General features: G+C 39.8%; 1 protein-coding gene across 1 annotated transcript in view; it reads right to left on the minus strand.

Moving 5' to 3' along the window:
- The window catches only part of TOX (thymocyte selection-associated high mobility group box), a 496,032-nt gene that overhangs the window by 212,373 nt on the left and 263,481 nt on the right, over positions 1-20,178 (minus strand). Inside the window, exon 3 of the mRNA XM_006876961.1 lies at positions 14,366-14,608. Within this exon, the coding sequence (XP_006877023.1) occupies positions 14,366-14,608 (243 nt within the window). The remainder of the gene's footprint in view (positions 1-14,365; positions 14,609-20,178) is intronic.

Here is a 20,178-nt window from a genome sequence, read left to right on the forward strand (position 1 = left end):
ATCATTATTGTCCTTAATCCATTGAACTACTTATTGATACTTTATTCAAAATAGTCTGTTTTGAGGAAAGAAAGAAGTTAAGTTGAGCTTAATAAGTTAATCAACACTTATTTTTGGCCTTCTTAGGAGTTTGTCAAAAAAGCAACAACTAAGGAAAACCAAAACTGAACAATATACTTTTGTTATAAATGGTCAAAAATAAAAACAGTAAAAACAACTCATTTCTTCACAGTATTAAAGTGGTTTTATACTTTGCTCTCATGGTTCACAATGTGTTTTTTTTAAAGGGTAAATTGGGAGTGGGGGAACCAGGTTATAATTGCTAAGCATTTGATGAATTGTGGCATATGCTAAATAATTTTGCATCTTTTTTTCTTCTGTCAAAGTGGGCAAAATAATTTCTTTTTGTTTAAAAACAAAGAAGCCACTGTGACATCCATTCCATTTTAAATGGATGCTTCTATTCTTCCATTCCTAAATGGGCTGACATCACCAGCTCCTTCGTGTCCTGAAAGATCTTTAGCTCTAGTCCACTGTGACATGCTCTATGCATTACATGCAATGAAATATCTCAAAATTTTGAAAATATTTATTTTGAAAACAGCAATCAAATTGTCTGTAATTACATTTTTTGCTTGGCTTTGAAAGCAGCATTCTTCAATATGCCAGTGGTCCCTTCCATGATGACAACATATTAGAAATTCATGCTGCTCTAATACATCTGCATCCTTGATGTACGGCACTCCCCACAGACCCAAAGAAACACTCCTGCTTCGTTTCCCTGTGTCCCGAGTAGTACCTACTGATGTGATGGTTGTCAAAACAGTTGTACAGTGGCCTTTGAATGCAAAGTATGCCTTGACTGAATGCTAAAAATGACAATAAATCTGAGTATATACATTATGCCTGCTTTTGTTGATGGAAAAAATGAGGCATTTGGGAAATAAACCCCCCAATTTCACTGGTTTTTAACATCTTTTCCCACTTTAAACTCCAGAATTGGAAATCTCCTTTATTGTGTTTTTCATTGTAAATTTTCTATAATGTGTCATTAGGAACCACACTCTACAAAAAGCCCAGGTTCTAAATGAACCCTTTGTGTAAGGCCATTCTAACACTTTGCCCGGTTTTCCTTTGTGTGAAAGAGCTTCCGTTGACTGTACAAAGAACAAGCAATCACCACACACAGGCCGGCCAGCCAGGCTTGGACGACGTTCGTTATACAGTGTGGCATTTTCCCTTCCACCAAGCCATGATTAAACCCCAGGAGTGAATGTACCCGAGCAGGAAAAAAAAAAAGAAGATACACTTGATTTCAGTTTGTAGGAATCAAAGGATTTCTCATTACCCATGAATAGCTAATAGGGGCATTTTCTGGTTTTACTTATCTCTCCAAATAATTTTGTACCATGGTCCCCCTTATCCATAGTTTTGCTTTTCGTTACCCATGGTCAATCCCAGCCCAAAAATATTAAATGGAAAATTCCAGAAATAAACAATTCATAAATTTTAAATTGCATGCCATTCTGTGTAGCACAATGAAATCTCAGGCCATCCGATGCCATTCCATTCTTTTGTCTAGCATGCCCACCCTGTACTCCCCTGCTGTCCATTAGTCACTTAGTAGCTATCAGATCAACTGTCTTATCAGATTGACTATGATGCTAGTGCAGTGCTTGTATTCAAGTGGTAGTGCCAGTGGTGATGTGCCATCAAATTGGTTCTGACTCACAGAAACCCTGAATAGGTTTCCAAGGCTGTCAATCTAGATGGGAGCTGAAAGCTTCATCTTTCTCCTGAGGAGCAGCTGGTAGATTTCAACTACTGACCTTGTAGTTAGCAGCCCAGCTCATAACCAAGGCTCCTTGTGTTCAAGTAACCCTTATGTATTCAATGGCTGCTCTATTTTATTGTTAATTATTATTGTAAATTTTGAAGTGCTGGTGTGGTGCTGTAGGATAAGCACTGGACTGCAGTGCAAAACTACCAGCCCCTCCTTGAAAATCCTATACATATTTATATGAGTTGGAACCCACTGAAATGCACTTAACAACATTGTTAATTTCTATCTGTACATAATTTTAAGATTAAACCCCATCACCCTACTAACGACTGCAAGCAAATCAATTCTGACTCATAGGGTTTCTGAGACTGTGACTCTTTAAGGGCGTAGTCTCATCTTTTCCCCCCGGAGCAATTGGTGGATTTGAACTGCTGACTTTGTGGTTAGCAGCCCAATGTCTAACCAAAACTATAATTGTTGTTAAGTGCTGTTGAGTTGGTTTGGACTCATAGTGACCCTGTATAAGTTTCCAAAGAATGACTGGTGGGTTTGAACTGCCAACCTTGTGGTTAGCAGTACAGTGCTTATCCTACAGTACCATACCAAGACTCTGGTATGTATATATAAGAAAACACATGATTTATATAGGGTCCAGTGCTGTCCACAGTTTCAGGCATCCACTGAAGGTCTTAGAACATACCCCCCACATATGAGGGGGAACTACTGTAGTTTCTTTTTAACAAACAACATGAAAACACCATTTCTTCACACAAAGACCTGTTTCTTTCTACACAATGGCAAGAAATATTTTCCACTCAAAATAAATGATCTATCCTGCAGGTTTAAATATCTAAATAACCAGTTAGGCTTCAGGGAACAGGTTAGATACTGAGAATACCAAAGTAATGGCAGGAAAAACAACTACTTAATAAGCAAAGCAACCAGTCACGTTAGTGATGGAATCTGGAACCGTACTACAGCCCCAAAGAGTGAATCGGGAAAACTCTGGTCCTGGAAAGGATCTTAGAGGTCAACCAGACATGTGTTTTTCTATCATTTGGAGGACAGAACCCTTTATTCAGGTGAAATTTTACAAGAAATGTGAACACATGAGACAAATAAGAAGCTGCCCTGGTTGATTCCTGGAATCCCCTGGCTTCACAGACCTAAATTGGGAACCCATAGAGACTGATCCCATCACCTTATAGGTGTAGTGATTTGTCCATGGTTAACAAGCATACCCAATGTGAGACCCACCTTCCCAGGGCTCTTCCAAGCTCACTCTACACTTCCAGAAGCACAGGCTAACCAAATTATCCACCATCAAAATAACCCAGGATGTCGATGAAAATGGAATGTTAGCATGTTGGGTCATGAAGAGCTGTTTAACTTGGTCCTAGAGAATCAGAACTAACTGATGCTTACTCGACAGTACATACTTATTCCCATTCTACCCTGTTTATTTCCTGTCCTTGGAAAATGTGGAGTTAAAGAAAACGAAGTCTTTTTTAAAGTGCCAGAAACTCAAGTTCTTGCAGGAGTCCCAATTGACTATTAGCACATAAAATGGCATATACAAGAATATGCAAGAAGGAACTGGTGGGAATTTTGAGAGGAAGAAATCTCACTATCTATATGTGTATATATATAATATGTATATGGTAAATTTCAGGAGCCAATCTACTTCTCTTGCCTTGATGACTTTGTTTTCAGAAAAGACTCACAGAAGACATCAGGCACTACTTTATAGATAGTAATTCCTTTGTTGTTGTTGTTGTGTGCCATGGAGTCGGTTCTGACTCATAGCGACCCTACACAGGGTTTCCGAGGCTGTAAATCTTTACGGGAGCAGACCGCCTCATCTTTCTCCCGCAGAACCGCTGGTAGTTTCGAACTGCTGACCTTGCAGTTTGCAGCCTGATTAGTAACCACTACGCTACCAGAGCTCCTTAGTGCTCACCTTATGAGATTAACTATTTTATTGTATTGATTAACTTTCTTACCATTTTAAAGGTAAGAAAATGGAGGCACAGAAAACTTACATGAATTGCTCAAAGTCAAATAGCTGGTAAATTTGCAGAGCCAAAATATGAATTGAAACACTGCCCCCAAAGACATTGATTTTAATCACTGTGGTATATAAGCACACGTCATAAAAGGGAGAGATTTATTTGCTTACTATTAGGTTTATTGCTGTCTTTTTCTTGCAGTTATAAAAAACATGCCAGATTAAATTATAAACAAATCGTTTGAAAAACCTTATCCCCCAAGTCATACAGGCTTGTTTTTCTTACTTTATTTAACAGATATTTACATAATACTCCCTATGTGCAGGCATGGAGTTCGGGTGTGGCACTGTAGGATAAGCACTGGATTGTTAATCACAAGGTTAGTGGTTCAAACCTTTGAAACCCTATACATCTACGAACTGGAACCGACTCTATGGCACTTAACAACAACAACAATGTGCAGGCATGGTAGAAATGGTTAGCATGACAAACTGCTAACTGAAATGTTGAAAGTGCAAGTCTACCGAGAGGTGGCCCAAAAGAAAAACTAGCCACTGAAAATCCTATGAATCACCACGCTACTTTGATACCCATGGAGTCAGAATCAATTTAATGGCAACTGGAAAATGTGCTGGCATTGGTTTAAACCAAAAGCCCACTGCCACCAAATCAGTTCAAACTCATAGTGATTCTGCAAGAGTAGAACTTCCCCACAGGATTTCCAAAGCTGTAATTCTTTACAAAACCAGACTGTCACAGAGTGGCTGGTGGTTTCAAACCACTAGATCATTTGGTTAGCAGTCAAGTGCTTCAACCATGGCACCACTAGGGCTCCTTTAGGTGCTGGTCTAAGCAATTCCTAAATGCTCATTTACCTTATGAAGTAATAACTAAAAGGACGCCTGTTTTTCAGATGGAGAAAGCAGGGATTTGCTAGCTGAGCCATTGAGCAAGTCACTTACCCACGCTAAAGTTCCATTTTCCACTTGTAAAACTGGGACAATAGTACCTCATCTGAAGGTGATTGTGACACCTCTGGTCCTATCTGATGGATAATGAATCATATAGACAGAACTGCTGGCACAGAACTGATTGCAGGCTCCCTGACATGGTGCTGTGGGTAAATGTGGTGGACTGCAAAGTCGGTTTGAACCACAAGATTGGCTGTTCAAGCTCCCAGTCACTCCTATGAAACCCTATACAGGGTTGCTATGGGTCAGAACTGACTAGATGGCACTTAACAACAACAATAAAATTTGAATTTATTTATCTGAGAATTTTTGAATTTATTCACGCATGAGAGTATCATAAAGGGAATACTTTAATAGATAAGTAGGGGGGATATCTACCAGAGTTGCTGCATTTTAAACAATTAAGATATTCATTTTAAATTATGGACTAAGTTTTTCATTTCCAATATGTAAGGATGGTGCAGGACTGGGCAGTACATCCTTCTATTGTGAATAGGGTCGCTACAAGTCAGAACTGATTGGGACACTTAGTAACAACAACATGTTAGACAATATAACATTGTTAGGAAATATAAACTGAAATGGAATCACTAATATTTCCAATGAGGATAAGAAACAGAGGTGTTGTTGTTGTTAAGTACCATCGAGTCAGTTCTGACTTGTAATGACACTGAATAGGGTTTCTGAGGCTGTAAATCTTTGCAGAAGAAGAAAATCTCATCTTGCTCCCAAGGAGAGACTGGTGGGCATGGATTGCTGATTTTGTGGTTTGCAGTCCAGTGCTTATCCTACAAAGCATCCACTCTCCCAGAAACAGGTCTACACAATAAAATTTAACTTAAAAATATAATCTCAGTAAAGATTATATATTGCTTACACTCACTTATATTAAATTGTTGTTGTTGTTGGGTTGATTCTGACTCACAGTAACCCTACATAGGGTTTCCCAGGAGAAGCTGGTGGGTTTGAACCACTAGCCTTGCAGGTCAAGCAGACCTTGTTGTCTAGTGCTTTATCATACAGTACTACAACAGGACTCCATTAAATAAAATAGTAACCTTATATTCAATGCACATATATTAGGCATTACAATAGAATAAAATAGATATGCACTATCTAAATGTGCCACCTTTTGTCGGTCAGTTTGACATATTGTGGTGGTTTGCATGTTGCAGTGATGCTGGAAACTATATATATATGTATTATATATACCAGCATGGTCACCCATGGTGGACAGGTTTCAGCAGAGTTTCTAGACTAGGACAGACTTGGGATAAAGAGAGGCGGACTACTTGTGAATGTTTACCAACTGAAAACCTTATGAATAGCAGCAGAACATTGTCAAATATAGTGCCAGAAGATGAAAACATTACAAATATCACCAGAATATTGTCAGATACAGTGCTGAAAGCTGAGCCCCTCAGATTGGAAAGCACTCAAAATATGACTGGGAAAGAGCTGCCTCCTTGACTCAAATGGAGTAAAGCTTTTGGAACCTTCATTTGCTGATGAGGCACAACTCAAAATGAGGAGAAATAGCTGCAAACAACCATTAAGAATCAGAACATGGAATATAAGAAGTACGAATCTAGGACAATTGAAAGTTATCAAAAATGAAATGCAATGCATAATGATCAATAATCTAAGCATTAGTGAGTTGAAATTGACTGATATTGGTCATTTTGAATCTGATAATCATATAAGAAGTAAAGCCAGAATGTTCCTTAAAAGCAAGGATGGCAAGATTTTGTCTCCTATTCTTCAGACGTATCATCAAGAGCGACCAGTCCCTGGAAAAGAACAGTATGCTTGGTAAAGTGGAGAGTCAGTGAAAAATGGGAAAGCCCTCAGGAGATGGATGGACACAGTGGCAGCAGCAGTGGGCTCAAGTATAACATTGTGAAATTGACACAAGACTCGGCATTGAAGTTTCGTTCTGTTGTGCATACGGTCACTCTAAGTCAGAACCTATTTGATATTACCTAACAACAACAACAAATCTAATTGTGGCCTACAATATTTTACTTGACACATTCAAATTCTAAATTTTCATGATGTGAAAATACAAAGATGTAAGTGCAACAAAAAACCCCAACTTTAATAATATTGAAGGGCTTTGTGAAAAGACAATTGGTGATATTGTTGTCAGGTAGGTGTCTTTGAGTCAGTTCCTACTCAGAGCAACCCTATGCACAACAAAAGGAAAGACTACCTGTTCTCCACCATTTCCACAATTGTTTTTACACATGACCCTAGTGCTGAATGTTTCAATATTCAGTGCTCTGGTGTTATCTGACAGTGTCCCATTGCTATTCATAAGGTCTTCAGTGGTTAAGCAATCAGTAGTAGTCTGCCTCTCCTTCTTCGTCATTTGTCTTAGTCTGAATCCTCAGTTGAAACCTGTCCACCATGGGTGCACCCTGCTGATATTCAAAATTCCAGTGGCATAGCTTCCAGCATCACAGCAAACCACCATCATATGGCAAATTGACAGACGAGTTGTGAGAGATATTTCATCTTATACATAAATCTGGAGTGCAAGTAGTGTAGTGGATTACAAGTTGGACTGCTAACTGCAAGGTCAGCAGTTCAAATCTACCAGGCATTCTGCAGAAGAAAGATGTGGCTTTCTGCTCCCATAAAGATTTGGAAACAGGGTCACTATGAGTTGGAACTGACCACCACCGCCATATATAAATCAGGAGCCCTGATGGTGCAGTGGGTTAAGCATTGGAATGCTAACTTCAAAGCCAGTAGTTTAAACCCACCAGCTGCTCCACAGGAGAAAGATGAAGCTCTCTATTCCCACAAAGATTTACAATCTTGGAAACCTGACAGAGCAGTTCTACTCTGCCCACCAGGTCTCTCTGAGTTGGAACTGAGTCAATGGCTGTGAGTTTTTTATACAATAATCTACCTAGAGTGGCTTTTACAAGATCATTATTTAAAACTTATTCAGTGTTCATTTTTTTCAGTTTTTTCCAGATTGTAAGTGACCTCGTAGGAACAGTGTGAACAGAGTATGTTATTTCCGGGAAGGCAGCTTTTCTATCCTAATTTCCATAGCCATTAGTTTCTTGTCTATATGAGTATTAGGATACCTGAGTAGCACAAGCAGCTTGTGATTGACTGCTAATTTAAAGTTTGGTGATTCAAATCCATTCAACAGAGTTCAAATCCACTCAACAAAGCCAAGAAAGGAAGGTCCAAATCCCTGCTTCTATAAAGAGTTCCACAAACTCCAAAACCTACTGCCATTAAATCAGTTCTGATAGAGTTTCCAAGACCATAAGTCTTTATGAGAGCAGACAGCCTCATCTTTCTCCAGCAAAGCTGCGGTGGGTTTGACCACAAGTCTTATGGTTAGCAGCCCAATGCCTAATGCACAGTGCCACCCTCACAGCCAGGAAAATCCTATGGAGCAGTTCTACTTTGTAACACATGGGGGTCACATGAATTGGGATTGGCTTGAGAGCAGCAGGTTTGATTTTTTGAGAATCTAAATTTTGCCCCATTTATAAATATATTTCAATAACTGGCAAACTAATTGAGAGATTCATTTTATGATCATATTCAACATGGGCAAAATTGCTAGGAAAAAGTTTTATTATGTTTTCACAGAAAAGTGTGATAAAAAATTTTACACTCTTAGAGTGATGAGAAAATCTTATATGCTTAGAGTTTCAATAGAAGAAAACTATCACTTGGTGCCTTTTAAATGTGAACTATGTAAGCATGAAGGGCTGTTCATCCATTGGGTTACTGTGAAAACAGCTTCAGAGCCCATCTCTCTGTCTCCCTGTCATCACTGTAGTGTAGCTTGCTCCTCAACACTTGTATGAATTATGGCAACAGGCTCCTAAGGTTTTTCACAGCTCTAGGTTCCTACCACAGCTGTCCATGTGGGACACTACTGCTAAAACAGTTTTCCCACAGCACTTCTTTCATAATGTTTTTGCCTTGAGTAAAGCCATTGATGGTTTTGTATAATCCATCATGCCAAGTCCATATTCATTTTACTGTTTTTGGAACCTCTGGTCAAGCTTCCAACTTAAAATATCCAACCTGATTTTCTAATGTGCTCCAACACAACTTTTCTTTCCTTTCAAGACCTGACTGCAGTCCTACATTGCCATTACATTTTATAAACTACCCAAACAAGATCACAGTAATTTATTTCAGCATGGAAATCCTACTAAAATCATGATCAGTACAACTAAGTTTAGTATTTCTCTTTGTCTCTAATTACTTTGTGCGTCTATCTGTTTCATACTTGTTTCTGTTTTCTCTTTAGTTCGTACATTTCTGAAGGACAGTCACCATGTTCTAGCACTGCTTTGAGCCCTTGCACACATGTAGACAAAAACAAGCATTCCAAATATACATAGTGACCCATGACATTCTAGTCAGGTGAAAACTGACTTCTCAAAGGAGATTAGTAGACAAAAGATAGCACCTGCTTTATCCAACTTTATTAGATTTCTACTGGAACTTTGTTGTTGTTGTTAAGTGTAACCGAGTTGGTTCTGACTCATAGCAACCCTGTACAGGGTTGCTGAAGAGCGGCTGGTGAGTTTGAACTGCCAACATTGCAGTTCAAACCAACCTTGAGGTTGAGTGCTTATCCTACGGCACCACAAAGTAATGCATAGGGTCATATGAGTTGGAATCGACTTGACAGCAGCAGGCCTGGCTTTCTGATGACCTAAATTGCGCCCCATTTATAAATATATTTCAACAACTGGCAAACTAACTGAGATATCCTATATTCTACACAGAGATCCACACTTTGAAACAGGTTTCTTAACGATGAATTTTATCTTCAAATTTACATTCTGCAAAACCATACTAATTTAGAAAAATGAATTTAATATAGGTTTGGATGTCAGAATCAAAAGCATTAACTAGACCTGTTCTGTCTAGTATTGTAGTCACTAGTAATATGGAGTCCTGGTGTGGTGCTGGCAGCTAAAGCACTGGACCTCAAGGTCTATTTGAAGCACAAGGTCAGTGGTTTGAACTCACCAGTCATTCCTCAGAAACCCGAGACAGGGTTGCTGTGAGTCAGAACTGACTCAACAGCACATAACAACAACAATGACATGGAGTCCTGCTGTGGTGCTGTAGGATCAAGGGACTGGTAGCCGCAAGGTCAGTAGTTAAAACCCACCAAGCGCTCCTTGGAAGATCTGTACAGGGTCACTATGACCAACTCCAGGGCACTTAACAACAATAAGCTACATGTGGCTATTTAAATGTAAATTAATTAAAACAAAAAATTTAGTTTAAATACAAGTTACACGTTGTTGTTGTTGTTGTTATTAAGTGCCTTCAAGTTGGTTATAACTCATAGGAGAGGCTGGTGGGTTTAAACTGCTGTCCTAGTGGTTAACAGCCAGTGTTTATCCTATAATGCCACACCAAGACTCTTACTTACACTGTTGTTGTTGTTGTTAATGCCGTCGAGTCAATTCCGACGCATAGCGACCCTGTATAGGGTTTCCGAGGAGAAGCTGGTGAGCTTGAACTGCTGATCTTGCAGTTCAAACGGCTTTGCAGTCTGGCGCATTAACCCACAGCGCCACATCAGGGCTCTCATCAACCACTGGCAACTGTTACCAGATAAAATGTTCTATTGTAGTGCTGAAGACTATTCAAGATCTCACAGAAACTAGTATCATTTGCTAGAGGCCCTTTATCCTCACAGCACAATTAGGACCAGTATTATGAAAACAATACAGGCAACATGGAAGCCCATCTGAAGGTTGTGGTTTAAGAGGTAATGGGATCACCACCAAGAATGAAAATGGTAGATTAGAGCTTTACTCTTTTAGCCTTCCCTATGCCTTCATACAGTCTTGCAAGTTCCAGTGGCACTTGTAACATCACAAGTGAGTTTGTGGTTGTGGGCTGGGTAGCAAGAGTATGAGGAACTTTGGATGAGCAGATGCTGCTTACGGGGCGAGGAAGGCACTGTAGGAGACAGGCTGTGAAAGGGGCCCATGTCTCCATTGTGACTGGATCAGGTCCTGAGCTGACCCTTAGAGAATGGAGAACTTTTATGGGCAGCAGATCCAGAGAAATCCCACACCACACACGCTTATTGAAGTAGTACTAGCATTTCATAAAGAATGAATAGTGGATGATGAGGGTCCTAGGAATACTAAGGGGTGTGAAAACATGACTGTTGTCATTAGGTGCTGTTGGTCAACTCACACCTGTGGCCCCATATCAAGAGTAGAACTGCCCCATAGAATTTTCTAGGTTGCAGTCCTTACAGAGAAGCTCTTTCTCTCACAGTAGGTTTGAATTAAAGGAGATGAATTACATAAAGAAAAGATATGAGATGTAGACTACATAACTGAGTATCTTGTTATGCTTCCTGAGACCCCAAGTCCCACTTAACCAAGAGACAAGAACCCACCCAGCCTCTTCTCTGATGGAATGACAGGTGGAGGAGGCAGCTCTATGGAGATAGAACTCAGAGGGCTCATTTGGCTGATGAACTGGGTTTGAAGGCTTGGTCCCTAAAAGGAATAGCCTTGTGACTTTTCAAAGTAATTACTTTGAAGCACAACTGGGGGACCAGGAACTTGGTTTGGACGTTTGTCTCTGGTTTCTGAAAACAGCCTGGGCAATTAAGGTGTTCCTTATTTTTCTAAAATAGCCAGGCAACACTTGTTGTTAGTAAGTGTGACCTGTATAGGGCTTCCGAGGAGTGACTGGTGAGTTTGAACCACAGACCTTGCAGTTAAAACCATCCTTGGGATCGAGTGCTTATCCTAAGGCACCACAACACTTAAATATGTTAAAATGAATTGGTAGTCTTCAACGCATCACCTTGACAGCATACCTCAAGGGTATGATGAGGATTCTGAAACAAATCATTGCCCCTTACCCTCTGAGACCTGAAGTTTGTTAGCAGGGTTAAAGAGATACCTTTATGGAGAAGCAACAAAGTGTCTGACCACTCTCTTCTGAGAGTGCTTCTTGTTGTTGTTAAGCGCCATCGGATCAGTTCCAACTCACAGCAACCCTGTATAGGGTTTCCAAGAAGCAGCTGGTTGGTTTGAACTGCCTACCTGGTGATTATAAGTGCAGTGCTGAGAGTGGTAAGGCCGTAAAAATTTACACTGTGCTCGCTGGTGTGGTTCTGTAAGATAAGCACTGGGCTACTAACCACAAAGTCAGCAATTCAAACCCACTAGCTGCTTCTTCAAATCCCTATATAGGGTCACTATGAGTAGAAGCCAATCTGACAACACTTGACAACAACCAACACCATAAAACATAGACCTTAGGGTACAAAAATGGCTGGGGACAAGCCTGTCTGTCCCTCTGCTATGGTGCTAGGTGGGAGCATGCTTAGCAGAGGTTTTTTACCCACTAATTAAACCAAGCTGGCCAGGGTAAATGGGCAGAAAGTGCGTCCCCTTTGGTTCTTTCACCACAGTACAAAGTGGGGTACACACAAAGGAGCTGACAATTGTGTCCAGGCAGCCCTTCTAAGTCATAGCAGGAACTGACTCAAAGCTGGACGCAGATCAGTTCTGGTGTGCTACACATAACACCCGTTATTTTCCATTGCTAGCTCTGGTAGCATAGTGGTTACGAATCGGGCTGCTAACCTCAAGGTTGGCAGTTAGAAACTACCAGCAATTCCACGGGAGAAAGATAAGGCTTTCTGCTCTTGTAAAGATTTACAGCCTCAGAAACCCTGTGCAGGGTCGCTATGAGTTGGAACTGACTCCACAATACTTAACAACAGCATGCTGGCAACATTCATGCCTTCAGACTCTGACCGGAAGGACATGGCATTCACAGAGGAATCACTGGCAGGGATTGGTGCCCTTTTTGTAATGCCCTAATGGCTATTTTAAAATCTAGATCGACCTGTGAGTATATGACAACAAAATCATTCAGAGTCACATGTTTAGCACATTTATGAAAAAAAATCTAACCAGAGCCCTGGTGGTACAATGATTAAGCACTTAACTGCTAACTGAAAGGTCAGCAGTTCAAATCTATCAATGGATCCACAGAGAAAAAGCTTGATAATCTGCTATAGTTAAGATTACAGGCTACGAAAATTGAAGTGACGGCTCTATTCTGTCCTCTAGGAATAGAATCCACAGCACACATCAACTTTAAAAGTCATACTTTAAGAACTCATAGATAATACTCTTCAGACAATTCTAATCAGGTATTCTATAATCCAAACTGACATTATGGGCTGCTTACAAAGCTGCCACTTCTTATGAGAATCTACACAGTATTGGGGCATTAGGTTCTGGTTTTCATTCTTTCAAGGAATTAGTTTGAGGTTTCTTTCTCACCTGTCCCTACTTTATGTTCATGATTAACAGTAGAAAACCTTCTTCTGAAGCCACTAAAGTTAGAGTTATGATTTAGAAAATTATTCAGAAAAGTGTTACTATGAAATGCTCTTTAAAAATTCTAAGTAGAAACCACTTAATATGAGTAAATTAATCCATTTGTTCATATGGACGTGACAGCACTCTAAAGCAGACTTAGTCAGGCTGGTAAGTGATTGAAAAAAGTCATTCAAGCTGGAAGGAGGAGTTAAGACCTGGCAGAATGCCCTTCCTTTGTTGGGCACATAGAGCTGAGTTTTGTTTCCTGGTGTGGTGCTGTAGGATAAACACATGACTACTAGCTTCAGGTTGGTATTCAAACCCAGCTGCCATGACTCAGAAACCCTACACTTGGTTGATGTGAGTCAGAACTGACATGATGGCACTTGACAACAATAACAATTTGTTGTTTTTACGTGCTGTCAAGTTGGTTCTGACTCATAGCCACCCTGTACAAGGTTTCCAAAGAGCAGCTGGTGGGTTTGAAGTGCCAACCTTGTTGTATGCAGTCGAGTGCTGATCCTAAGAGCCACCGCAAGGGTCCAATTGAAGTGTAGTTGGAAATTATTAATTTTTTGAAGATATAAAAATCAATCACTGCTTATTAAAATACAGACCCTCTAGAGTCATTGAGTAGGGCCTGGAATTTATTGTGTTTTCTGCATGATACACATTGCCGGTAAGTTTGAGAACTTAGAGGATAGAAGATTCAAGTTTGAGAACTTAGAGGATAGAAGATTCAGCATGAGAACAGGTCCAGTAGACTGAAACACATTAATGAACTTTGCCAGAAGTATACCTCCAAAATGAAAAGGAAAATTATTTTCTTATTATGTAAAACTATGTAACTTGAGAGTGAAACATAGGGGAAAATCAAGTTTACTGATTGAGTTCTATTCAGAAAATGTGGTGTCTTGTGCAGGATCCCTGCACCAGGTAAGAGGTGGCCTTTCTCGAGAAAACTCTTGATATGAACACTAGTACATCAGCAGTTGGTGTCAGCATCACCTTTAATACTTAAGGCTATAAATATGAGTGAACAACAAGTAATTAATTGACAAATAAAAAGTAGAAAATTGCTTTAGGGTTTTATAGGTTTTATCGAGAACATTTTCATACCTTAAAAGACAGTTCTCCTTTCAGACTATAAATTGCCTTGCATTAAATTAGGTCTTACCCTCCCCATCACTTTCATTTCCCACCCCCAATAAGAACGCCGATCCTTACCACAGAAATGGAATTAGAGAGCAGTGGTCCCTCCTGTCCCAGCATGTTGGAGACGGTGATTTCAGGTAGGTCCATGTTTTGTGGCTGAAATGGTAGTAGGCCATTGTGGTTCATTGGATGGCACAGAGAGTGGTAGCCAGATTCAACTTCGTTCAGGTGCACCAGTGAGTGGTCAGGGAGGGAGGGAGGAGTGATGGGTGGGATGTTGAAGTCTTCGCTCTCCAGGCTTGGACCAGGGTAGGGCTGCAAAAGGACAAGTGAAATAGTGTCATAAATTACTATCGTCACGTCCTTTGTCATCATGAAAAAACACCCTTGAGCCTTGCAGATAGTATTACCAGCAGCCATCTGAATTTGGCCAAGACATTTCAAATACTCAAAAGTTTCCTGCCAGAGTTTCCCTATTATGCATGTAAGCAAATTGTCTCAAAAAGCGTATCCATTTCTGGGATAAAGTATGCTTCCATTAAGCAGTTTTCTGTTTCCCAGAAGCTGAACTCAAACTGATTTCAAAGGTTCCATTAAAATTTTCCAGAGTTTTAATCTAACTGAATACTCCTTCCATGGTAATTGTGGAAAGGAAGGGCAATTTATAAAATTAATGTCTAATCAAACATGTTACATGCTCAGATCATGGGCTGCAATAAAACGAACTCCAGAAACACTGGGCAATTGCTTTTGGGTTTTGAAAAGCTACATACTCATCTTTGACAAAAGAAAAATAATTAGCAAAGAAGGAAGTTATGCATGCTTCTGTGTGGTTGCATTGGAAGTGTGAGATATGAAAAAATAAAGGCATAACAAGGTATGTTTATCCCCAAGAAATAAAAGTCAAGATTGTTTTCTTGATTTCTGATTATGAACATGCAGTTATTTTATTTCCCCCTAAAAAGCTGTGAAGTAACATTACAGTCATTTAAATTCACACACTCGGTTTAGAAAGACAAAAGAATATTAATATTATTATAAGACTGATTCAGAAATACAAGTCAATACCAGTAAAGTAAATCACATGAACATACCTGGGAATTTTTTCTTTAGAAAGTGGCATTAGATAAGATAGGAAGAGAATGAGGGAAGGAGGAAGGGAGAGTATATGAAGACAGTCCTGTTTAGAAATGGAATGTGGTAAACATTGAGAAATGAACTAAGTAATAAAACATTGCTACCCACTAACATCAATAAACAGTGATATTTAGCAGTCCTTTATAAAGCAGGTGTCAGAAAATGAGAGGAAACAATTTTGGTCCAGATAATTTGTGCAAGTCTATTTTTAAAATTAAGACAGTCTTCACCGTGATTGGGCGACTGGGTAACAAGGATTCCCTTGTCAAACAGCACAGTGCCTGCTGAAGTGTGCAAGATTTGAAATGAGCAAGCAAAGGGTAAAGAAAGCCAAAGAAAGTAGTGTAAGGTATTCATTGGGAATTTAGCCAATAAGCTTCATGCTTCTGCATCCAAGTGCCTGGTGTAATTTTTTCCAGATGGCGTCTATTTGTCTAACAGAAAGAAAATCTTCAAGATGCACTTGCTAAATGTTGTACAAATTTTTGTATATTTGTTTAGGTGTTGTCAGAAGGCAAGATTAAATGAAGAGCCACTAGGAACATCTGGAATTTAGACCTGGTCAGGTAGAAGCATGTGAGGGTTAACATTTGAGTGTATATATAGGGAGTGCTTGATTCTTCCCTGGAATTTTTTTTTTTTTCCGAAATAATCTATTTTGGTACCAAAACAATACAAAACACCAATTCTAAAAAGTCAACCATCTAGTACAAAATTTTCCTGCCAACAGTATGTATAATGAATAATATATTGGTACCGTATGTCAAAATTACAAGTTTAAATAAATTCTCACTTTCCTGATTTATTTTAGAACTTGAGTTTCTTAGATTTGAGGAGTCCTGGGTGGCACTGTGGGTAAATGCACTGGACTGCAAAGTCAATTTGAACTGCAAGGTTGGTGGCTCAAGCTTACCAGTTACTCCTTGGAAACCCTATGCAGGGTTGCTATGGGTCAGAACTGAATCAAAAGCACTTAAAACAACAACAACAACAGCAATAAGTCAACAGGAAGTACGGGGCAGGGAAAGCATTTTTATTAGCACCTATTTTGTATAAAAGGAGCTCTGGTAGCATAGTGGTTATAAGTCGGGCTGCCAACCTCAAGGTCAGCAGTTCGAAACTACCAGCGGTTCCATGGAGAAAGATGATGCGTTCTGCTCTCATAAAGATTTAAAGCCTCAGAAACCCTGTGCAGGGTCACGATGAGTCATAACCGACACCACGGTACTTAACAACAACAACAACAATTTTGTATAAAGCATTGTATTGAGTTCTTTGACTAAGTTGTCCCTACTAAATCCTCACACTAATTCTTTTTGTACTATTATTAGCTCCATTTTCCAAATGAGAAAATTGAGGCTCAGAAGTTAAGCAACTAGGGTACTATCACCCAGTTGGTAAATAAAAAAACTCAGTCTATATGAGAACTGGATATATGGAGAAGGCATTTTAATTTGACTACTAGAATTTGATTAGGTTGAATAATACAAAATTACCAATATCCAGTTGATTTTAACCCACAGTATACTTTTTACTTTACGTTTTACTTAATAATAAGTATGAGGAGGCCTCAAAAAGTTCATGGAAGGTGGGGACAGAGCTCTAAAAGTGACTTTTTCAGGACTCTTGGTGGCTGTGCACTGTAGAGTCAGTTCCGACTTCTGGTGACCCTGTGCGGGGTTTCCAAGGCTGTGGGTCTTTGCGGGAGAGGAGCGCTTGCTTTTCTCCTGTGGTGTGGCTGTTGGTTTCAAGCTGCTGACCCTGCAGTTCACGGCCCCATTTGTGGCCGCTGAGCTACCTGAGCTCCATGTGCAGGGCCCTTACTAAAAAATCTGTAAAATCCCAACATAAAAGGACTCAACCATCTTGAGAATTGCACTGTACACAGATACCTAACTGACCTTCAGAGACAAAAATACTGGACACTACAAGAAAAAGCAAGTTGCTCACCCAGGAGATATCAAAGCATGTGGTCGGGACCCCTCAGAGCAAAACACCTTCCAAGGCAAAGACTCAATGGGAATACACGATCTGATTGGTGAACACCTTTGTCACCAATAAGGGGAAGTGAGAGGAAAACAGCAATGAAGCTGCTAGCTAAGCCATACAACATTCAATAGACTCCTGGAGACCTGGTTGGCCAGCAGTGTAGCAAGACCTGGGGACTCTTGGGCCCAGAGTTAGTGGCATAGCCATAGAGGAGTAGACTGGAGAGAGACGCCTCCAGCTGATAAAAAAAGAGGGCATATGCACAAAAACACCCACACTTGTAGATAATACACACTTGACCTGGCTCCAATGACTGGATGATCAGAGCTCAACTAGAAGAAGAAAAAAGAGGAACAAAAGAGTAATCTGATACAATTTGATGAACTTGACCTACACTTATGGATGCAGTAGCTCAAAAGAGGTAACAAATTTTTACAGCAATGATCATTCCCAACTCCTCCATACACAGAGTAGACAGGCATGGGAAACATGGACATTGGCTACTCAAAATGAGGGGGCTTCAAAGGCAAGAAGTGACTGGCTTATAAGCTTTCAAGAGAGAGCCTAGATCCAGAGGACAGAACCCTACCCAGAGAATCAGTGATGCCAGAGATGGAGGCAGAGATGATGATGTGGAGAGATGGAGCGGCTGGGGACTTTAGACACAGAGAAGGAGAGGTGCTGTGTGCTGACGACCGGGGGCAGGCTTACAGATATACACTATGATTGGCGGATGATGCATGGAGGGGATTTTAACCATGGCAATGAAACAATATATGATAGGATGAATATAAACTAACATTCTCCGATGTAAACTATCACATAATTCACAATAAGATATTAAAAAAAAAAGTGTACAATCTTTCTCCCATTAACTTCTCAATATCTACCTGTGTACCTCTACTGTAGTGATTAGAGGAGGGGCCTGAGTGAGTGGACATCCTCACCCACTGCTGGAGGATTCTACCTTGCACACACACACTGCCTGTGTAGCATGGGACAGTCGACCACAGCTTTACTTCTGTTCCAAAGTGGTGGTTTTTGTATCTGCATTTATATTACTTCTGTTTTTGGTCACTTTGATCACACATCTTTCCTGGATGTGGGAGCTTTTTCTCCTTACATTACCTAAGAAAAGACAGCAATCATGGCCATATAACCAAGTTATAAGCATACCCCATAATATTCCACCACTGAGACAAGAGCCAACAAAACCTGCTAAGCATTACATGCAAAAAGGGAAGCCTATCTCCTGATCATATTCACCAGGAGACACCCAGTAAGCTTAATAATAAACAACACCAAACATCCATTTAAGCATTTTTAAAAAAACCACATAACTATTGGAACTTACAAATGAAAAACAAAAAAAAAAAAGATATCAAAACATGTCCAAAAACAGAAGAGAGTAGCTGACACAAATGAATAGACACAGACTAAGGCTTTCTAGAAGAGGAAGAGCAGGTGTTAGATATGCCTGAGAAAGAATTCAGAAGAATGATATGGAAACAAATTCAAATGCTCTGAAAAGGGGTCGAGGAAAACAAGGAAGAAGTCAGGAAAGTACTACAAGAGCAATCCAGTCAGATTGATACTGCATTGGAAACTATTCAAAACCTGCAAAAAGAAGTCCAGATGATTAATAATAAGATATCAGAAATGGACAATAGACTGAAAGGGGAAAGGAGGAGATTAGAAGAGATGGAAGCCAGAACTAGGGAGTTGGAAGACAAATCTCTCAATATTGCCAAGATAGAAGAGCAAGCAGAAAAAAGGATTAAAAAAAAATCTGAAGAGAGTCTAAGATTCATGCTGGATAACATGAAGAGGAACAACTTAAGAATTATTGACATTCTGGAACAGGAAGAATCGGAGTAGTCCAGAGAAGACAGTGGAAGATCTTCTGGAAGAAAATTTCCCTCACATCTTGACAGATGAGAAGATAAACATTCAAAAAGCCGAACATAGCCTAGGAAGCATAAAGCCCAAAAGAAAGTCACCAAGACATATAATAATCAAGCTCTCCAAAATTAAAGACAAGGAGAGAATACTAAAAGTGGCCAGGGAGAAGAGAAATGTCACTTACAAAGGCAAGCAAATCAGATTAAGCTCTGACTATTCAGAACAAACCATGCAGGCAAGAAGGCAATGGGAAGACATATACAAAATCCTACAAGAAAAAAACTGCCAGCCAAGAATCGTCTTTCCAGTAAAACTAGCAATCATATAAGATGGTGTGATGAAGATATCCCACGATAAACAGAATCTGAGAGATTTTATCAAAACCAACCCAGCACTTCAAAACATCCTAAAGGGAGCTCTGTGGACTGAAAACCAAAAGAACATACAACGACCAGAGATTGACAGGTGTGGCAACACCACCTGGAACTCCATCAACAGATAGTAGAGTCCAGAACAGAACAAGACTAAAACAATGAACTCAAAGGAGCTGGGAGGTCAACTGAAGATCAAATTATATCAATGTCAAAGAAGGGACAAAAGTAGCAACAGAGATCCAGGTGGTGAGGATGTCAGGTAAGTTACAGGATACAATGGATTCTCTTAAATGGAAAGAAAACTTAGTAGACTATAAAGTAACTCCAAAGAAAGTTAAAACTTCACAACTTACCACAAAAATGAACTTCCAAGCAGAACAAGCAAACATGAAAACTAAGAAGAAACCAATAAGAAATAGCACAAAAAACACAAACCCAACACAAGAAGGCATGCAGAACAAAAGAATGAACAGCACTACCAAA

This window comes from Chrysochloris asiatica, unplaced genomic scaffold (genome assembly GCF_000296735.1).
Source record: "Chrysochloris asiatica unplaced genomic scaffold, ChrAsi1.0 scaffold00437, whole genome shotgun sequence".
NCBI classification, from domain to species: Eukaryota; Metazoa; Chordata; class Mammalia; order Afrosoricida; family Chrysochloridae; genus Chrysochloris; species Chrysochloris asiatica.